The following is a 19,280-nucleotide window of genomic DNA, read 5'->3' as shown; positions in this document are numbered from 1 at the left end:
TGTACCTGCTAGTATATCCGACACAGACGCTCGCCGAAACAGCACTGAACTCGCGGGTAAGCATTGTCGCGACCCGGTGGAGAGTTGTTGGAGCGACTCTAATATGCGTATAAGACGCTGTTTAGAAAGATCACTCAAAAAACTAGTAAGACTATAACAATAAAAAAAGAAAGCTTAGGGCTGCTAAAAAACAGCAGCCCTCTGACCATGTTCCGCCTCCTGCCACACCAAACAAAAAACTGATTTGCCTGGGCCAGTGGGCGGGGATATATGGACGGGCCCATTGCATCCTGGGAGGCCAGAAAGCTTTGATCGATTGGTGCCAATCCGCTGACGCTCCATCATATTCCATTGTTATCCTGTGGATAACCTGTGGACCCTGCCAGAGAAAATAATTAAGAGCTGATTTGTGGGTACGTCATCTCTCTCCAAACTTTGATCCATCTCTCCCGTAGTTACATATCAAGCTTAGAGACTTTAGACATCATTTAGAGTTGGACACCGTTTGTGTCTAAGCGTAAACATAAAGATGCATTCAGAAGCAAACATTAGGCCTGATGTATTAAGCCTGGAGAAGGAATAAAGCAGTGATAAGTGGAAGGTGATAACACACCAGCCAGTCAGCTCCTGTCATTTTTCAAACCTGTAATGATTGACTGGTGCGTTATCACCTTCCACTTATCACTGCTTTATCACTTCTCCAGCTTAATACATCAACCCCGATGTATTGCGCTACCCAGCTGGCTGCATATATGAGACAAGTCCAACTCTCTAGGTAGTTAATGTGCCTCCCTCCGCCAGCAAATAACAGGAGCAGATGCAGCAGTGATACCATAGGAGGCGCGGCTTCACTGTGCGTGCAAAATTTAGGGAAATCACAGTACGCAATTGCTACACATTACAGTATGTGTTCATCTCTGTATACAGATGAGGCACAGGAGGATTTCCCCATGTGACAATCCTCTGTTTATAATGAGCCATTATAAGTCCTGAGCCATTTTTCCTATTGTCCACCCTGAGCTCACAGGCTCCATTCATGCTGCACAGCTTCCATCACCAAATGGATGAAATGCCTGCAAGGGAAGGGTCAGATGTGCTCATCCTGCAGAAGGAGAACCCTAAGGGAACCATTAGCTACAATAACAAATACTTAGCCACCAGCTTGTTTGACTTGACTTAAACATGACTATACTGTAGGTCTGTATGTACAGAACATGCCACTTATCCTAACAAACAAGGCTAGATACATACATGTAGTATAGAGATTTACAACAGATTGAGTACCAGTTTCATGGAAATGTTAAATATATCTTATGATTAAGATGATTAAACTTATTATATTTTGTTACTACATAAATACAATACAGATTAAATATGGGAAATATCCTAATGCGCAGAGGGTGGTAGGGGAGAGTATATCTGTGCCTGTATGCCCTGCTCTGCATATATGGATAGTTATAAAATGAGATCATTAAACTGTGTGTGTGTGTGTGTGTGTGTGTGTGTGTGTGTGTGTGTGTGTGTGTGTGTGTGTGTGTGTGTGTCACACATTGTCCACATCATACAGACAGAGATGATAGTTTGGTAATATTGTAACTAAAGAGATTAAAATAGCATCATTTGGAATGCTACAGTATATATTGTAAGCCTTGGCCTCACAGAAACTCTGAATGTGCATATAATATTATATGCCTTATAAACTGCTATCAGATACATTAAGTATGGTATGATAAAATAAACTGTCACATGCTACAACATGAACGTAGTAATAATATAATTATTTTTATATAAAGAGACAAAATAGCCTGTATCATTGGTGTATAGACTTTTCTACTGGGGCCACTGTTCTAGACCCCATGTCAGAGCACCCGTCCTTCAAAGTGTTAAAGCACTCCTGTTTTGGAACCCAAAGTACCACTAGATCACTATTCTCAAAACACAAGCCTGAGTACGTCCCTGTTATGGGACAATGTCAATGCACACCAGTTCCTGAGAATCCAAGTGTCAGTGCACCCCTGTTTATGGACCCCAAGTGTCAGTGCATCCCTTTTCTGGAACCCCAGTGTCAGTGATCAACTTGTCTTGGACACCATGAGCCTGTTCTGGGACAAACAGGGGACCCCAAAAACATATATTGAGACCCATATTATGGTGCCGGACATGAAGCTGAGCACCTGCGGACAGTTCTCTACAATCTATGACATGCCAAATAACATGTAACAAAACAAACATGACTGGTAGGTTTTAGGGAATTACTCTTTCAGCAGCTTACATGTGTGGACATCTGGAAGCCAGCAATGTTATTAGGACTGACAAGCAATGCAGAATATAAGCCTTACTAGCATGCTGTATTTGTAACACTGATCTTTCATATAGAACATTACATGTTACTATATTTAAACAAAATAGTGCTGGTTTCTATATGTAAATATATTTAGTATTTAATAGCAGCTTCTCTGATAAATTATCTGATTTATAAAAAGTATTTGGAATACAAGTAGAAATGAAATGTTGCAAAGAATGAAACTGAACATAATAATGCACTACTGTAACAATATATATAACAAACTACTTTCTCAAACTACGTCATCTACTGTTCAAGCACATTAGTGAAGAATTGTAAGTCATGTACTTACATCCACAACAAAGGTCTTCTGAGAGTCATCCAGAAATTGGACTTTCAAGTGCAGCATCATCGGATGTAAGTAGAAATGTGACCTGCTCACAAGAAGTGCAGCTGGATGGGAGAGCCTGCAGTGTCAGAAGCAGCTAGCCTAGGACCGAGATTTTTTTCTCTGCTTACAAACAAAACATCTACAAGCAGAGCATGCTAACAGGCACAGAAAATATATGTTATACACACAACCGTATTTGATTTTCACAGGAATTTCAGATACAACACATAAGAAAGAATTCAGTATATGTTATTATATTTATATTCAGCCTTTAATGTTAATATTGAGTAGTGAAACTAATCTTTCCTACATTCTATGTTACTGTTATTTATTATTATTAACCTTTATTTATGGGGCACCACAAATGACCCGCAATAACAGATAAAATACAAATAGTATATAAAGTGCAAAACATTACAATAAATAATAAGGTAATTAACAATTATGAAAATACAGATATAATAAGCACAAAGTCAGTGCTGGCTGAAGCCTCTACCCTAGGTGATCGGTGCAGCAGACAGGTCAGAGTTACTGTAAGCATAGGAGGGATAACGGCAGAAGTGAGGAAAGGAAGAGTACATAAGGAAAGGGGGCGCTGCTCATGAGAGCTTACAATCTATCGTCAAACAGCAAATAAAGCCAACAACATAAAAGTTAGTAAGCTGAACACCATGGGTTCTCAACTGGTGTGCCCTCCAGTCTTCCTTCAGGTAACTGGCATACGTGTACTTTTAACTGTGCTGGTCTAGCAGGAGGGGGTGGGGTGCAACCAGGAAGAGGCATTTCATTGACTCAATACCAGCAGTAGCATCAAGGTGGTCGCCGGCGGTCCCAACAATGCAGCAGAGCACACTACCTCTGCGGAGCAAGAGCGGGGAAGGAACAGTGGAAGGAGCATTTCAGGTTTTCTTTTTAATGTTTTTTTACTTTAAAAAAGTGTGTAATAAGAATATTCAAGGTGTGTTCTCTAGGTATTTATAAGCATTTATGTATGGGCTTAATTTTTTTTAATTAAAATATTTTATTAGTATTTGTCAAAGATTACACAAACATAGAGGGTACAGAAATAAAAAAAGAAAAGGGGAGGGAAAAGGGAAGGTGAACGCATCAGGTACAGTCAATGCATTGAGAGAGGATTGAGACTTACAGCCATACAATATCACAGCATCGAAGGGAACACAGTATACAACGATTACAAAGCTATAAGTTCAACCTGTAGTGAGTCCGAAAGAGATGCAAATTAAGTACAAAATACCAACCAACAAATTTACATTAGCAGTGAGCCACCATGTGCTGTAGGTAATATTTAGAGGGATTGTCGAGTTCTGTAATAATTCAAGGGAGACCACTTTGATAGGATGGAAGCCCTCGTCAGGGAGCTAAAGTAAGGGGCACCTGCCGTTTCAAATTCAAAATGGGATTGCACAGCGATTTCGACCTCGGTCAATGAAGGAATTAAAGGCGTGTGACAATTTCGTACAAGCAGAAGCTTTGCGGAGGCTATGTATGGGCTTAATTTTTATACCAGGCCCCACACAATGCTATGGAGTAGGCACGGCAGCCAGCATTTACTGCACACTGGTCATAATATCATCTGGAATCTTACAAATACAAACCATTAAAATTGCATGTATACAGTTATTTGTGTGTTAGTTATTTGTATGATCATTATCTAGAGCAACCTGATATGACTAAAATTATGCCTACTGAATCCTGAGTAAAGGCCCCCATACACAGGTCAGACTTGTCTAAGCAACAAGTCTGACCTGATTTTCCCGGCAGCTGGCCGGGAGGGCTAAATCAGATTTGGCACTTGATGTGCCATTATTTACATGCGATTTGCATTAGGTAAATCTCATCAGATTTATCTGGATGGCTGGCCCTCATTGCTAGGGGGGCTGGCTAAACAGTGAAATACAAAGCAGCAGCTGATGCTGCATCACTTCCTGATCCTGTGTGGGTTGGTCCACACAGGATGCCAGTCAAGTATGCATGCAATATATCGGAGGTACTTAAAAAGCACCTGCAATGTGCCACTGATGGCCCTAAATCCGATTTATCCTATATGGGCACATAGGATCTGTAGGGTCCGACCCAATGCGCACTGGAACGTGCATCGGATCCGGCCTCGTGTCAAACACAGACGATTTGGCCAGTTTTCATCCGATTTATCGTAACAATCCGTCGGAATCGGATGAAAACAGGCCAAATCACGCCTGTGTATGGGGGCCTTAACACTCATATACAAATCCCAACCTTTGTGACTGACACTTTTATCCAATCTCATCCTTCCCACCTGACACCCATATCCAAACCCCTGTCCTTCCCAACTGACGTCCATATCCAATCCCGTCCTTCCCATCTGATGCTCATATCACAACCCCTGTCCTTCCTGACTGATGCCCATATCCAATCCCGTCCTTCCCACCTGGTGCTCATATCCAAACCCCTGTCCTTCCTGACTGATGCCCATATCCAATCCCGTCCTTCCCATCTGATGCTCATATCACAACCCCTGTCCTTCCTGACTGATGCCCATATCCAATCCCGTCCTTCCCACCTGGTGCTCATATCCAAACCCCTGTCCTTCCTGACTGATGCCCATATCCAATCCCGTCCTTCCCACCTGGTGCTCATATCCAAACCCCTGTCCTTCCTGACTGATGCCCATATCCAATCCCGTCCTTCCCACCTGGTGCTCATATCGCAACCCCTGTCCTTCCCAACTGACGTCCATATCCAATCCCGTCCTTCCCATCTGATGCTCATATCACAACCCCTGTCCTTCCTGACTCAGGGTGTGATTCAGACCTGATCACTGTGCTGCTAATTTTGCTGTCCTGCGTTCAGATAGTCGCCACTCAAGGGGAGTGTAAATTTGCCCGTGCAATTGTGCGATCGCATGTGTATGCCGTGCTACAAATGTCCCTTGACAGCTGCAAATCCGTTCGCACCTCACTTACCATCGAATGTTTTTACCAGTGTGTGCAGTCTGTGCGCAGCCCAGGACTTACTCCTACAGTGCGATGAGAACAGGCTGATCGGGTGCGGAGCTGACATCACACACCCTCCCTGAAAACGCTTGGGAACGCCTGCGTTTTCCCTGACACTCCCAGAAAATGGAGTGTGCATCTGCATCTCTTTTCCTTCTGTATAGTATTAGAAGGCCTCAGCATGATAGCACCTCACACCCTTTTTACTCCCAGAGAACGGTCATTTACCACCCACAAACAGCCTCTTCCTATCAATCAGCATGCGAATGGCTGTGCAATTGAAATTTTCGCAGCAGCTTGTCGCTGTTCGGCGATGCCTATTTGGCAAACTGCATGCGCATTGCGGTGCATATGCAGTCTATCAAAAATGCACAGGAGCGATCAAGTCTTAACCGAGCCCTCACACCTATGTACAATCTCCTGCCCTTCCGGATTGAGACCTATATACAATCTCCTGCCCTTCCTGACTGACACCCATATCCAACCCTGTCCTTCCCACCCTACACTCATATCCAAACCTGTCCTTCCTGACCGACACCCATATCCAAACCCGTCCTTCCCACCCGACGCTCATGTCCAAACCCGTCCTTCCCACCTGACACTCATATCCAAACCTGTCCTTCCTGACCGACACCCATATCCAAACCCGTCCTTCCCACCCGACGCTCATGTCCAAACCCGTCCTTCCCACCCGACACTCATATCCAAACCCGTCCTTCCCAACTGATGCCCATATCCAATCCCATCTTTCCCAACTGATGCCCATATCTAATCCCCTGTTCTTCCCTCCCGACACTCATATCCAAACCCATCTTTCCCAACTGATGCCCATATCCAATCCCGTCTTTCCCGACTGATGCCCATTTCTAATCCCCTGTCCTTCCTAACACTCATCCTTCTTAAATGGCGCACATATACAATCTCTTCTCTTTTCCGACTGATGCCCATATCGACGCACCTGTCCTTCCTAACACTCATACCCAATCCACATTCCTTCCTGACTGACACCCATATCCACACCTGAACACCAGGAGATGGCTTGCATTAGCCTAAAGGTTGCAGACGTGACATGTGGCAAAAGAATCTGAAGCGATTACAGCAACGTGCAATTTTGAATCAGACCCTATCGGGTCAAATTAACTAGCCCCTAGGGGAGCGAATTGCCATTGCATGGAGAACCTCCTCTCACCCCATTTCCTGTCCTCACTGATGTACTTTTGGCACAGACCCCTACCCCCACCAAACAGCCAGAAACTGATCAGCCACTTATTTTTCCAGACGTCTCTAAGTGCTGGGACATCATTCAGAGCTCATTGGTTCTCAATTATACCAGAGGCAACATGGAGGTTCCTTGAGGAAATGCAGGTTTCAAGGTTAGGAAGGCCTATGAAAGCTTATTGGCATGGATGACCGCAGTAGTGCAGCAACAGCGGATGTGGAGGTCACCCTTGTCATCAGATAGTGGCCTTTGGATCCACATGCAGACTTCATGGAAAATAGAGCACATTTACCCACCTTAGATGGAACACTAGTACTTCCTGCTTCCCCTATTATACCAACCACAGGCTGTGCTTTAAGTTGTAGAATTTAATTGTACTTTTATGTTGATATTCAAATGGATGCAATATTTTCAAATCAATCAAAATCTTAAGAGAAGATGCATATACACACGTTGGGGGTTATTTTTTTTTTAATAGAGTATTTTTATTCAACACGAATGAAATCAATACAGACATTTCAGTGTACACTGAGAACTTCAGTTGGTGTTATACAATGTATTCAGCCACACATTTTCCCCATACAATAGATGTATATAATACGTGTAACAGGTAGTCACAGGTCCACCTATTGTCAACCCGCAAGACACAGATTTTCTGAAGTCTGTAAACAAATACCAAAGCGCATATTGACATTTTCTACTTTCTCCCCGAGATACCTTGATAAGCCCCCCCAACTATGAGGACAAGTACAGCCTACATAACTCCTTAGGGAGAAAAAAAACAAAACAAAAAAAACACACATGAACAAAACAACAACAAAAAATGAAAAAAAAAAATCCATCAAGCCTAAATACACAAAGTTGTGCGAGGTGAGGTGCAATATCAATATAGTGTAGAATAAGGAAGAAGAGTCTGGCTTGTTTCCACAAGTCCCAAATAACCAGACTATCGTAAAGGCTCAATGCATCTCAAAATTTTAATTTTAAATTCTAAATTCTAAGGGCAGGGGAGGAGTATATAGAGTTAATCCAAAAGGACCATATCTGCTCGTATTTAGAAAGGGCATCAGTTTTCATATAAACATAACGATCCTTCAATACCGTGTCATTCACCAGAGCTTTAAAGGCAGACATTGTTGGGGAGCGCGGAGCAATCCATGTCCGCGCAATGCACACCTTGGCGAGGGCGCAAATACGAGCATACATGCCATCCCACCGAGGCCCAGAGTCAGGTCCTCCCACCCCTAAAATGCAAAATCCCGGACTCAGCATACCTCTCAGAACGCCTGCAAGGATGGACACTCCCAGACCAGGTGCCAGAATGATCCGCCAGCGGCCCCGCACTTAGGGCAGGCTGCAGCGCCACCAGCCCCAAATCTGGCCAGCCCATCCGGTGTCATATAGGCCTTATGCAATATAAAAAGTTGAATCTGTTGGAACCGTAGTGATTTGATGACCTGGCTCGGGTTCCCCAGCGCAACCTCCCAATCCTCCTCATCTATGGGGCCCAAATCACGCTCCCAGCACTCCCGAAGGTTCGAGAGCGGGTCTGCATGAACTGTTTTAAGAAGGTACGAGTAAGTGAAGGAGATCACCTTGACCCGACCCAGTGAACATAAAAAGGTCTTTATGGGGAAGGGGAGGAGCACCGGGGGAGAATCCCCGAACTGTGATTCTAAGGCATGCCGGAGCTGTAAAAATCTATAAAAGTAAGAGTTCGGGAGACCAAACTCCTCCTTTAGTTGCTGAAAGGATTTCAGTGTACCATTGCTATACAACTGGGATATGGAAGTTACTGAGTACGGAGCCGCCCCCCCCCCCCCCCCCCCAGAGACCCCAGTTCATGGAGCGATGCGGAGTGCCAGAGGGGAGTATCCGGGTCCAAACTTTTGTACCCAAGCATACGCGTCAAAGCCAGCCAGATCTTCATGGCCTGAAAAACAATAGGAGGGGACAATCGAGAAGCGCTCCCCTCCCACCAGAATCTGCGCCGGAGAAAGGTCCGGGTAGTAACATCTGAGAAACGCCCAACATAGACCAGCCTCCTCACCTCCCCGCAACCAAATACCAATGTGTGCCAACTGGGCCGCATAGTAATATAGTTGGAAGTGAGGCAAGGCCAAGCCACCATCAACTTTTTGTCTGGTGAGGGTATTTAACTTTATTCTAGGTCTTTTATTGGCCCATATCAGAGATGTTAATATACTGTTTAATTTCTTAAAGAAGGCCGAAAAAATGTACACAGGGGATTGCGAAAGAACGTACAGTAGTTTGGACAAAACTATCATTTTAATAAGGCTAACCCTACCCGTCATTGTCAGCGGGAGTTTACACCAAGCCCTCCACTTGCGAACAATCAGCTGTACAAGTGGGTCAAGGTTCAAGGATATAAAGCCGAAGGGTCATTAGCAAACCTGGATCCCAAGGTATTTAAACTGGCCCGTCCAGCTCATCGGCAGGGAAATCCTCGGAGCCCGGGGAGAAGAGCCCATAATGGGCATTATAAATGATATGGACCAGTTTATGCGGAGACCGGAAAAGCCGCCAAAGGTCTCTATGACCTACAACACTATAGGCATATCCACAGCGTAGTCATGTAAGAAGAGCAACAGGTCATCCACATAAAGGGCTATTTTGTCAGTGCAGGGACCCGTGTTAACTCCCCCAATGTCCGGGTGCGATCTAACCAAGCAAGCTAAGGGTTCGATGGCTATGGCAAACAAGGCCGGAGAGAGGGGGCATCCCTGTCTGGTACCCCGAGTCAAAGTAAAGGAGGAAGAAATATAGCCGTTAACCAAGATCCTGGCGTGTGGACTTTGATATAGCAATTTGATCCATCGTATAAACATGTCATGACTCCCCACAGATATGGCCATTCGACGCTGTTGAATGCCTTAGCCGCATCCAGTGAAACTACAACCGCATCCGAGGGAAAGTCGTGGGGGGCCTGCAAAATAGTGTTAAGCCTGCGCAAATTAATGGACGTAGATTTTCCTGGCATGAAGCCAGACTGATCCTGGTGTATTATCGATTTAATAACCGAGTTAAGCCGGGCCGCAAGAATTTTTGCTAGGATCTTGGCATCGGTAGGGATAAGGGAGATCGGCCTATAGGACTCCAATAGTTTGTGGTCCTTACCGGGCTTTGGCAGTACTATAATTACGGCCTCGGACATTGAGTGAGGAAGTTGATTAATGGCAAATATATCTGTATACATCTCATGCAACTTCGAACCAAAGAACTGTATGTATTGTTTATACAGCTCGTGGGAATGCCATCACTTCCCGGTGACTTACCACTGGGAGACATTCCCACCGCCGAGGTCACCTCTTCTAAAGTCAAAGGCGCGTCTAGAATATCCCTAGCCTCGGGGAGAAGCCTGGGAAGGGGTATATTGGACAAGTACAGGTCCAAGTCTTCCCCAAAGCACATCAGCTGAGAGTCGTAAACCTCTTTAAAGTATGAGAGGAACATCTGCGCTATGTCAGGGGTATTATCTACTATGGAGCCGTCAGGGCCAGACATCTGCACTATCGTAGTCCCAGGACGGTCGTAATGCACCAAATGGGCCAATAAACTACCTGGTCTGTCCGCCTGCATATATATATCGGTGGCCCTAAACAAAAGGGAGCGTGCATTTTTATCCGAAAGGTGAGCCAGCCAGGCCTCCTGAGCTAACAGCCAACGTGCCTTTAGCACAGAGGTACCCTCCGCCAAATAGCGGGTCTCCAGATCCCTATAGTCAGATTCTAACTGTCTCTCCATTGCTCTGTACGCTATCTTGCGGGCAGCAATTTTGCCGATCAGTGTACCACGTAAGTAAGCTTTGAATGCATCCCATACAACCGGTGCCGGGGCCGAGCCCGCGTTATCCGCAAAGAAACCCTCCCACCTGGACGGTAAATCCGGGCACTCTCCCAGCTGAACCAGCCAGGACAGATGCAACCTCCAATATGACTGTCCCCTCCGGCACTCCACATCAAGAGACAGCAGCAGGGGCGAATGATCAGACACCCCCCGTGCCTCATAATGAATATCCGTTATGCTAGGTAGGAGCTTAGGCGAGACCAGGGCCAGGTCGATTCTGGAGAAGGAGCCATATATCTACTAGAAAAACATGAGTATTGCCTAAGCGTAGGGTACTGAGCCCTCCAGACATCTACCCACTGCATACTATCTATAAAGTCCGCAAACTTAGATTGAGATGTAGACGGGCCACTCCCCGCCCCCGGATCCCGAGAAGACCTCCATCTATCCATAGAGACATCTAACACATTATTATAATCTCCTAGACAAATAACAGGAGTATGTGGAGAGGAAGCAATAAATGAGGCCGCCTTCTGCAGGACATCATACGAAAATGGGGGAGGAACATATACAGACAAAATAAAGAAATTACGAGAGCACAACTTGCATTCCAGAAACGAACCTACCATAAGGATCCGTGTTTACCGTGATTAATTCAAACTGTACAGTTCTCTTTATCATGACCGACACTCCTCTGGAATAGGAGGAGTGAGAGGAATGATACGCCCAACCCACCCAAGGCCTGCGGAGCGACAACAGTCTATTTCCCTCCAGATGAGTCTCACTCAGACAAATAATGTCCGGGCCATATTTCCTAATCCTTTTGAAGACTAGGGATCGCTTTACTTTATTATTAATGCCCCAGACATTCCATGCCAAAATCTTTAAGGCAGACATGTCAACCGTTTTACCATCTGAGACACAGCATTTAGAGACCCTACAAAGTGAAAAAAGAGCCCCACCATCAACCATATCCGGGTATCCACCTGCCCATACAGAGTACCATCCCTGAAACCATATCGTCCGCAGGCCCTGAGTCCCAAGCCAAACCCCCCTAAATAGCACAGCATCACCTCACAAAATGGGAAACAGGCATATGAAAAACAAAAAACTGGAAGAAAAAGAAATAAAAAAAAAAAACAACAGAAAAACAACCATCATCCCAACAACAGCCCCCCTCCCCGTATACCTCCCCGAACTGTGGCATACACATATCCCGAACGGAACTCTAACCCTGGTGATCCGAAGGCCTACGGCAGTGCTATACGTAGCATATGGATCCAAACAAAACCCCCCAATACAAACCCAATACGTAAAAGTCACTACCCAGCAAAGTCCAGAACAATACAAAAGGAAGCTCCCCGGACTTATACTTGCATACTGTAGACCCATGTAGAAGAAAACTGGATGTCAGTCTGGAGCCAGCTGGCGGGCACCCGGAGCAAATCTGTCCAGCCAGGCCGCCGCCTCCCTTGGAGAGCTGAAGAACTTAGTTTCCCCATATGCCACCACCGCAGTCTGGAGGGAAACAGCATCGAATAGGGATGATTCAGGTCACGAAGACGCCGCTTGATGGGCAGAAACTGGGCCCGATCTTTTTGGACATCCGCTGCAAAATCTGGAAATGCCGACACCCGAACACCATTTCGAAGCAGGGGGCCCTTCGCACGGCCCAAGCGCAAGACAGAGTCCCGGTCTTTATAGTGCAGAAACTTGGCAATAAATGTTCGTGGTGGTGTACCTGGAGGCAAAGGTCGGAAAGGTACCCGGTGCGCCCGATACACCGCAAACTGGGGCGTAAAGGATTCAGCGCCATATGCCTCTTTCAGCCAGGTTTCTAGAAAATTCTCAGGGTGCGCCCCCTCTTCCTTTTCAGGCAGGCCCACGAATCTCACATTATTTCTGCGAAGTCGACCCTCCATATCCAGGAGTTTAGTTTGCAGTGTCAAGACTTGTTGTGTAATCGCAGATACAGACCGTTGTAGGGGGCCGCTGAGGTCTTCTAGATTAGAGACCCGCGTCTCTGTTTCGCCGACCCTCTCCCGGACACGCTGGACGTCCTGACGTAACAGTGATAAGTCGCACTGTACCTTCTCCATTTTGTACGACACACGTTGTTCGCTGGCGGCTATGGCCTCCAGGACATGCTGAATGGAAAGAGTAGATGGCTGCATCTCCTCGCCTGAGCCAGCCCCATCCGGGGGAGTCGGTTTGGTAGAGGGCTTAGGGGGTGACTGCGTCGGCTGGGCCGCAGGATGGCGAGCAAACTTCTCCAATTTAGCCGCAGCCGCGCTCTGGCCACCCTTCACCATGGTAACAAGGCCCTAGCAGCGTTCAGAGTCCCGATATTCAGTGTCAGAAAGCACAGCAGGGCAGAGAAACAGTATCAGCAGCACTCCAGAGCACAGGGCATCCAGCAGTAAAACTTAGAGAAGGGGGGGGGGGGGAGAGGGGGGCAGAGGGACCTGGGGTTTGTATTATGAGGTGTACTATGCAGCAAGAGGCAAAAAGGCAAAAGGCAGGGCAGCTCATGCTAGGGCATATCATCCAGCCCTGCAGCCCTTACAGAAGGTCAGATCCACACAGGCAGGATGTGTGTTTAATGCTGCAGCCAAGATGGCCGCCGGACCCACAGTCTCACTCCCCTCTGCACTTCCACCCCGATCCCGGGCACCAGGGGGCCAGAAATGGCATGGCAAGGGTTTCAACAGGTGCAGGTGAGGGGCGCCGCACACCCCAGATGCTGGATGGCTCGAACTTCACCGCGGGTTCGCAGCGGAGCTCCAGTAATTTAGGCCGGGGATTCTCAGGCGGCCTATGCCCGAAGTTCAGGCAGCTCCGGCAGGAGACCCTAGATGACGCCCGCCACTTCCCCACAGGCAGATAGCGCGGCCCGGCCGAAAATGAGCCTCAGGTAGGGCCCCAGGATAATGTGAGGATTAATATGCCGGGGAGCTCCTCAATCCCGCTGCTTATCCACTAGCTGCCGTGGCCACCCCCCATGTTGAGGTTATTTAACATCCAAATGCGTAATTTGCCTTATCTTGATATGTGACTAACAATTTCTCACTTTTGAAATAGTGAACCTGCTTTCTGTTATATGCCATTATTTAGTTAAGATTTACAAGTACCACACTATTTTGTGCTGATGCTAGTCAATTCATGCAAATTTCCCTGTTAGGGACTATAGGGTTAATTGTGTATTAGAGATGAGCGCCGGAAATTTTTCGGGTTTTGTGTTTTGGTTTTGGGTTCGGTTCCGCGGCCGTGTTTTGGGTTCGACTGCGTTTTGGCAAAACCTCACCGAATTTTTTTTGTCGGATTCGGGTGTGTTTTGGATTCGGGTGTTTTTTTCAAAAAACACTAAAAAACAGCTTAAATCATAGAATTTGGGGGTCATTTTGATCCCAAAGTATTATTAACCTCAAAAACCATAATTTACACTCATTTTCAGTCTATTCTGAATACCTCACACCTCACAATATTATTTTTAGTCCTAAAATTTGCACCTAGGTCGCTGGATGACTAAGCTAAGCGACCCTAGTGGCCGACACAAACACCGGGCCCATCTAGGAGTGTCACTGCAGTGTCACGCAGGATGTCCCTTCCAAAAAACCCTCCCCAAACAGCACATGACGCAAAGAAAAAAAGAGGCGCAATGAGGTAGCTGTGTGAGTAAGATAAGCGACCCTAGTGGCCGACACAAACACCGGGCCCATCTAGGAGTGTCACTGCAGTGTCACGCAGGATGTCCCTTCCAAAAAACCCTCCCCAAACAGCACATGACGCAAAGAAAAAAAGAGGCGCAATGAGGTAGCTGTGTGAGTAAGATAAGCGACCCTAGTGGCCGACACAAACACCGGGCCCATCTAGGAGTGTCACTGCAGTGTCACGCAGGATGTCCCTTCCAAAAAACCCTCCCCAAACAGCACATGACGCAAAGAAAAAAAGAGGCGCAATGAGGTAGCTGTGTGAGTAAGATAAGCGACCCTAGTGGCCGACACAAACACCGGGCCCATCTAGGAGTGTCACTGCAGTGTCACGCAGGATGTCCCTTCCAAAAAACCCTCCCCAAACAGCACATGACGCAAAGAAAAAAAGAGGCGCAATGAGGTAGCTGTGTGAGTAAGATAAGCGACCCTAGTGGCCGACACAAACACCGGGCCCATCTAGGAGTGTCACTGCAGTGTCACGCAGGATGTCCCTTCCAAAAAACCCTCCCAAAACAGCACATAACGCAAAGAAAAAAAGAGGCGCAATGAGGTAGCTGTGTGAGTAAGATAAGCGACCCTAGTGGCCGACACAAACACCGGGCCCATCTAGGAGTGTCACTGCAGTGTCACGCAGGATGTCCCTTCCAAAAAACCCTCCCCAAACAGCACATGACGCAAAGAAAAATTAAAGAAAAAAGAGGTGCAAGATGGAATTGTCCTTGGGCCCTCCCACCCACCCTTATGTTGTATAAACAGGACATGCACACTTTAACCAACCCATCATTTCAGTGACAGGGTCTGCCACACGACTGTGACTGAAATGACGGGTTGGTTTGGACCCCCACCAAAAAAGAAGCAATTAATCTCTCCTTGCACAAACTGGCTCTACAGAGGCAAGATGTCCACCTCATCATCATCCTCCGATATATCACCGTGTACATCCCCCTCCTCACAGATTATCAATTCGTCCCCACTGGAATCCACCATCTCAGCTCCCTGTGTACTTTGTGGAGGCAATTGCTGCTGGTCAATGTCTCCACGGAGGAATTGATTATAATTCATTTTAATGAACATCATCTTCTCCACATTTTCTGGATGTAACCTCGTACGCCGATTGCTGACAAGGTGAGCGGCGGCACTAAACACTCTTTCGGAGTACACACTTGTGGGAGGGCAACTTAGGTAGAATAAAGCCAGTTTGTGCAAGGGCCTCCAAATTGCCTCTTTTTCCTGCCAGTATAAGTACGGACTGTGTGACGTGCCTACTTGGATGCGGTCACTCATATAATCCTCCACCATTCTTTCAATGTTGAGAGAATCATATGCAGTGACAGTAGACGACATGTCCGTAATCGTTGTCAGGTCCTTCAGTCCGGACCAGATGTCAGCATCAGCAGTCGCTCCAGACTGCCCTGCATCACCGCCAGCGGGTGGGCTCGGAATTCTGAGCCTTTTCCTCGCACCCCCAGTTGCGGGAGAATGTGAAGGAGGAGATGTTGACAGGTCGCGTTCCGCTTGACTTGACAATTTTCTCACCAGCAGGTCTTTCAACCCCAGCAGACTTGTGTCTGCCGGAAAGAGAGATCCAAGGTAGGCTTTAAATCTAGGATCGAGCACGGTGGCCAAAATGTAGTGCTCTGATTTCAACAGATTGACCACCCGTGAATCCTTGTTAAGCGAATTAAGGGCTCCATCCACAAGTCCCACATGCCTAGCGGAATCGCTCCGTGTTAGCTCCTCCTTCAATGTCTCCAGCTTCTTCTGCAAAAGCCTGATGAGGGGAATGACCTGACTCAGGCTGGCAGTGTCTGAACTGACTTCACGTGTGGCAAGTTCAAAGGGCATCAGAACCTTGCACAACGTTGAAATCATTCTCCACTGCGCTTGAGACAGGTGCATTCCACCTCCTATATCGTGCTCAATTGTATAGGCTTGAATGGCCTTTTGCTGCTCCTCCAACCTCTGAAGCATATAGAGGGTTGAATTCCACCTCGTTACCACTTCTTGCTTCAGATGATGGCAGGGCAGGTTCAGTAGTTTTTGGTGGTGCTCCAGTCTTCTGTACGTGGTGCCTGTACGCCGAAAGTGTCCCGCAATTCTTCTGGCCACCGACAGCATCTCTTGCACGCCCCTGTCGTTTTTTAAATAATTCTGCACCACCAAATTCAAGGTATGTGCAAAACATGGGACGTGCTGGAATTTGCCCATATTTAATGCACACACAATATTGCTGGCGTTGTCCGATGCCACAAATCCACAGGAGAGTCCAATTGGGGTAAGCCATTCCGCGATGATCTTCCTCAGTTGCCGTAAGAGGTTTTCAGCTGTGTGCGTATTCTGGAAACCGGTGATACAAAGCGTAGCCTGCCTAGGAAAGAGTTGGCGTTTGCGAGATGCTGCTACTGGTGCCGCCGCTGCTGTTCTTGCGGCGGGAGTCCATACATCTACCCAGTGGGCTGTCACAGTCATATAGTCCTGACCCTGCCCTGCTCCACTTGTCCACATGTCCGTGGTTAAGTGGACATTGGGTACAGCTGCATTTTTTAGGACACTGGTGACTCTTTTTCTGAGGTCTGTGTACATTTTCGGTATCGCCTGCCTAGAGAAATGGAACCTAGATGGTATTTGGTACCGGGGACACAGTACCTCCAACAAGTCTCTAGTTGGCTCTGCAGTAATGATGGATACCGGAACCACGTTTCTGACCACCCAGGATGCCAAGGCCTCAGTTATCCGCTTTGCAGTAGGATGACTGCTGTGATATTTCATCTTCCTCGCAAAGGACTGTTGGACAGTCAATTGCTTGGTGGAAGTAGTAAAAGTGGTCTTACGACTTCCCCTCTGGGATGACCATCGACTCCCAGCAGCAACAACAGCAGCGCCAGCAGCAGTAGGCGTTACACGCAAGGATGCATCGGAGGAATCCCAGGCAGGAGAGGAATCGTCAGAATTGCCAGTGACATGGCCTGCAGGACTATTGGCATTCCTGGGGAAGGAGGAAATTGACACTGAGGGAGTTGGTGGGGTGGTTTGCGTGAGCTTGGTTACAAGAGGAAGGGATTTACTGGTCAGTGGACTGCTTCCGCTGTCACCCAAAGTTTTTGAACTTGTCACTGACTTATTATGAATGCGCTGCAGGTGACGTATAAGGGAGGATGTTCCGAGGTGGTTAACGTCCTTACCCCTACTTATTACAGCTTGACAAAGGCAACACACGGCTTGACACCTGTTGTCCGCATTTCTGTTGAAATACTTCCACACCGAAGAGCTGATTTTTTTGGTATTTTCACCAGGCATGTCAGTGGCCATATTCCTCCCACGGACAACAGGTGTCTCCCCGGGTGCCTGACTTAAACAAACCACCTCACCATCAGAATCCTCCTGGTCAATTTCCTCCCCAGCGCCAGCAACACCCATATCCTCCTCATCCTGGTGTACTTCAACACTGACATCTTCAATCTGACTATCAGGAACTGGACTGCGGGTGCTCCTTCCAGCACTTGCAGGGGGCGTGCAAATGGTGGAAGGCGCATGCTCTTCACGTCCAGTGTTGGGAAGGTCAGGCATCGCAACCGACACAATTGGACTCTCCTTGTGGATTTGGGATTTCGAAGAACGCACAGTTCTTTGCGGTGCTTTTGCCAGCTTGAGTCTTTTCAGTTTTCTAGCGAGAGGCTGAGTGCTTCCATCCTCATGTGAAGCTGAACCACTAGCCATGAACATAGGCCAGGGCCTCAGCCGTTCCTTGCCACTCCGTGTGGTAAATGGCATATTGGCAAGTTTACGCTTCTCCTCCGACAATTTTATTTTAGGTTTTGGAGTCCTTTTTTTACTGATATTTGGTGTTTTGGATTTGACATGCTCTGTACTATGACATTGGGCATCGGCCTTGGCAGACGACGTTGCTGGCATTTCATCGTCTCGGCCATGACTAGTGGCAGCAGCTTCAGCACGAGGTGGAAGTGGATCTTGATCTTTCCCTAATTTTGGAACTTCAACATTTTTGTTCTCCATATTTTAATAGGCACAACTAAAAGGCACCTCAGGTAAACAATGGAGATGGATGGATACTAGTATACTTATGGATGGACTGCCGAGTGCCGACACAGAGGTAGCTACAGCCGTGGACTAACGTACTGTGTCTGCTGCTAATATAGACTGGATGATTGATAATGAGATGAAATCAATATATATATGTATGTATATATAATATCACTAGTACTGCAGCCGGACAGGTAGATAATATATTTATTAGGTAATGATGACTGATGACTGATGACGGACCTGCTGGACACTGTCAGCTCAGCAGCACCGCAGACTGCTACAGTAAGCTACTATACTCTATAGTAGTATGTACAAAGAAGAAAGAAAAAAAAAAAACACGGGTAGGTGGTATACAATTATGGATGGACTGCCGAGTGCCGACACAGAGGTAGCTACAGCCGTGGACTAACGTACTGTGTCTGCTGCTAATATAGACTGGATGATTGATAATGAGATGAAATCAATATATATATGTATGTATATATAATATCACTAGTACTGCAGCCGGACAGGTAGATAATATATTTATTAGGTAATGATGACTGATGACTGATGACGGACCTGCTGGACACTGTCAGCTCAGCAGCACCGCAGACTGCTACAGTAAGCTACTATACTCTATAGTAGTATGTACAAAGAAGAAAGAAAAAAAAAACCACGGGTAGGTGGTATACAATTATGGATGGACTGCCGAGTGCCGACACAGAGGTAGCTACAGCCGTGGACTAACGTACTGTGTCTGCTGCTAATATAGACTGGATGATTGATAATGAGATGAAATCAATATATATATATGTATGTATATATATATAATATCACTAGTACTGCA

At 46.7% G+C, this 19,280-nt stretch overlaps 1 protein-coding gene across 1 annotated transcript in view; it reads right to left on the bottom strand.

Moving 5' to 3' along the window:
- The window catches only part of FRMD7 (FERM domain containing 7), a 75,957-nt gene extending 65,545 nt beyond the window's left edge, over positions 1–10,412 (bottom strand). The window contains 1 exon segment of the mRNA XM_063938555.1: positions 10,184–10,412. Within this exon segment, the coding sequence (XP_063794625.1) occupies positions 10,184–10,412 (229 nt within the window).
- Between the last annotated feature and the right edge of the window lie 8,868 nt (positions 10,413–19,280).

This window comes from Pseudophryne corroboree, chromosome 8, assembly GCF_028390025.1.
Source record: "Pseudophryne corroboree isolate aPseCor3 chromosome 8, aPseCor3.hap2, whole genome shotgun sequence".
In the NCBI taxonomy this organism is placed as follows: Eukaryota; Metazoa; Chordata; class Amphibia; order Anura; family Myobatrachidae; genus Pseudophryne; species Pseudophryne corroboree.
This window is presented reverse-complemented; position numbering and strand designations above follow the sequence as displayed.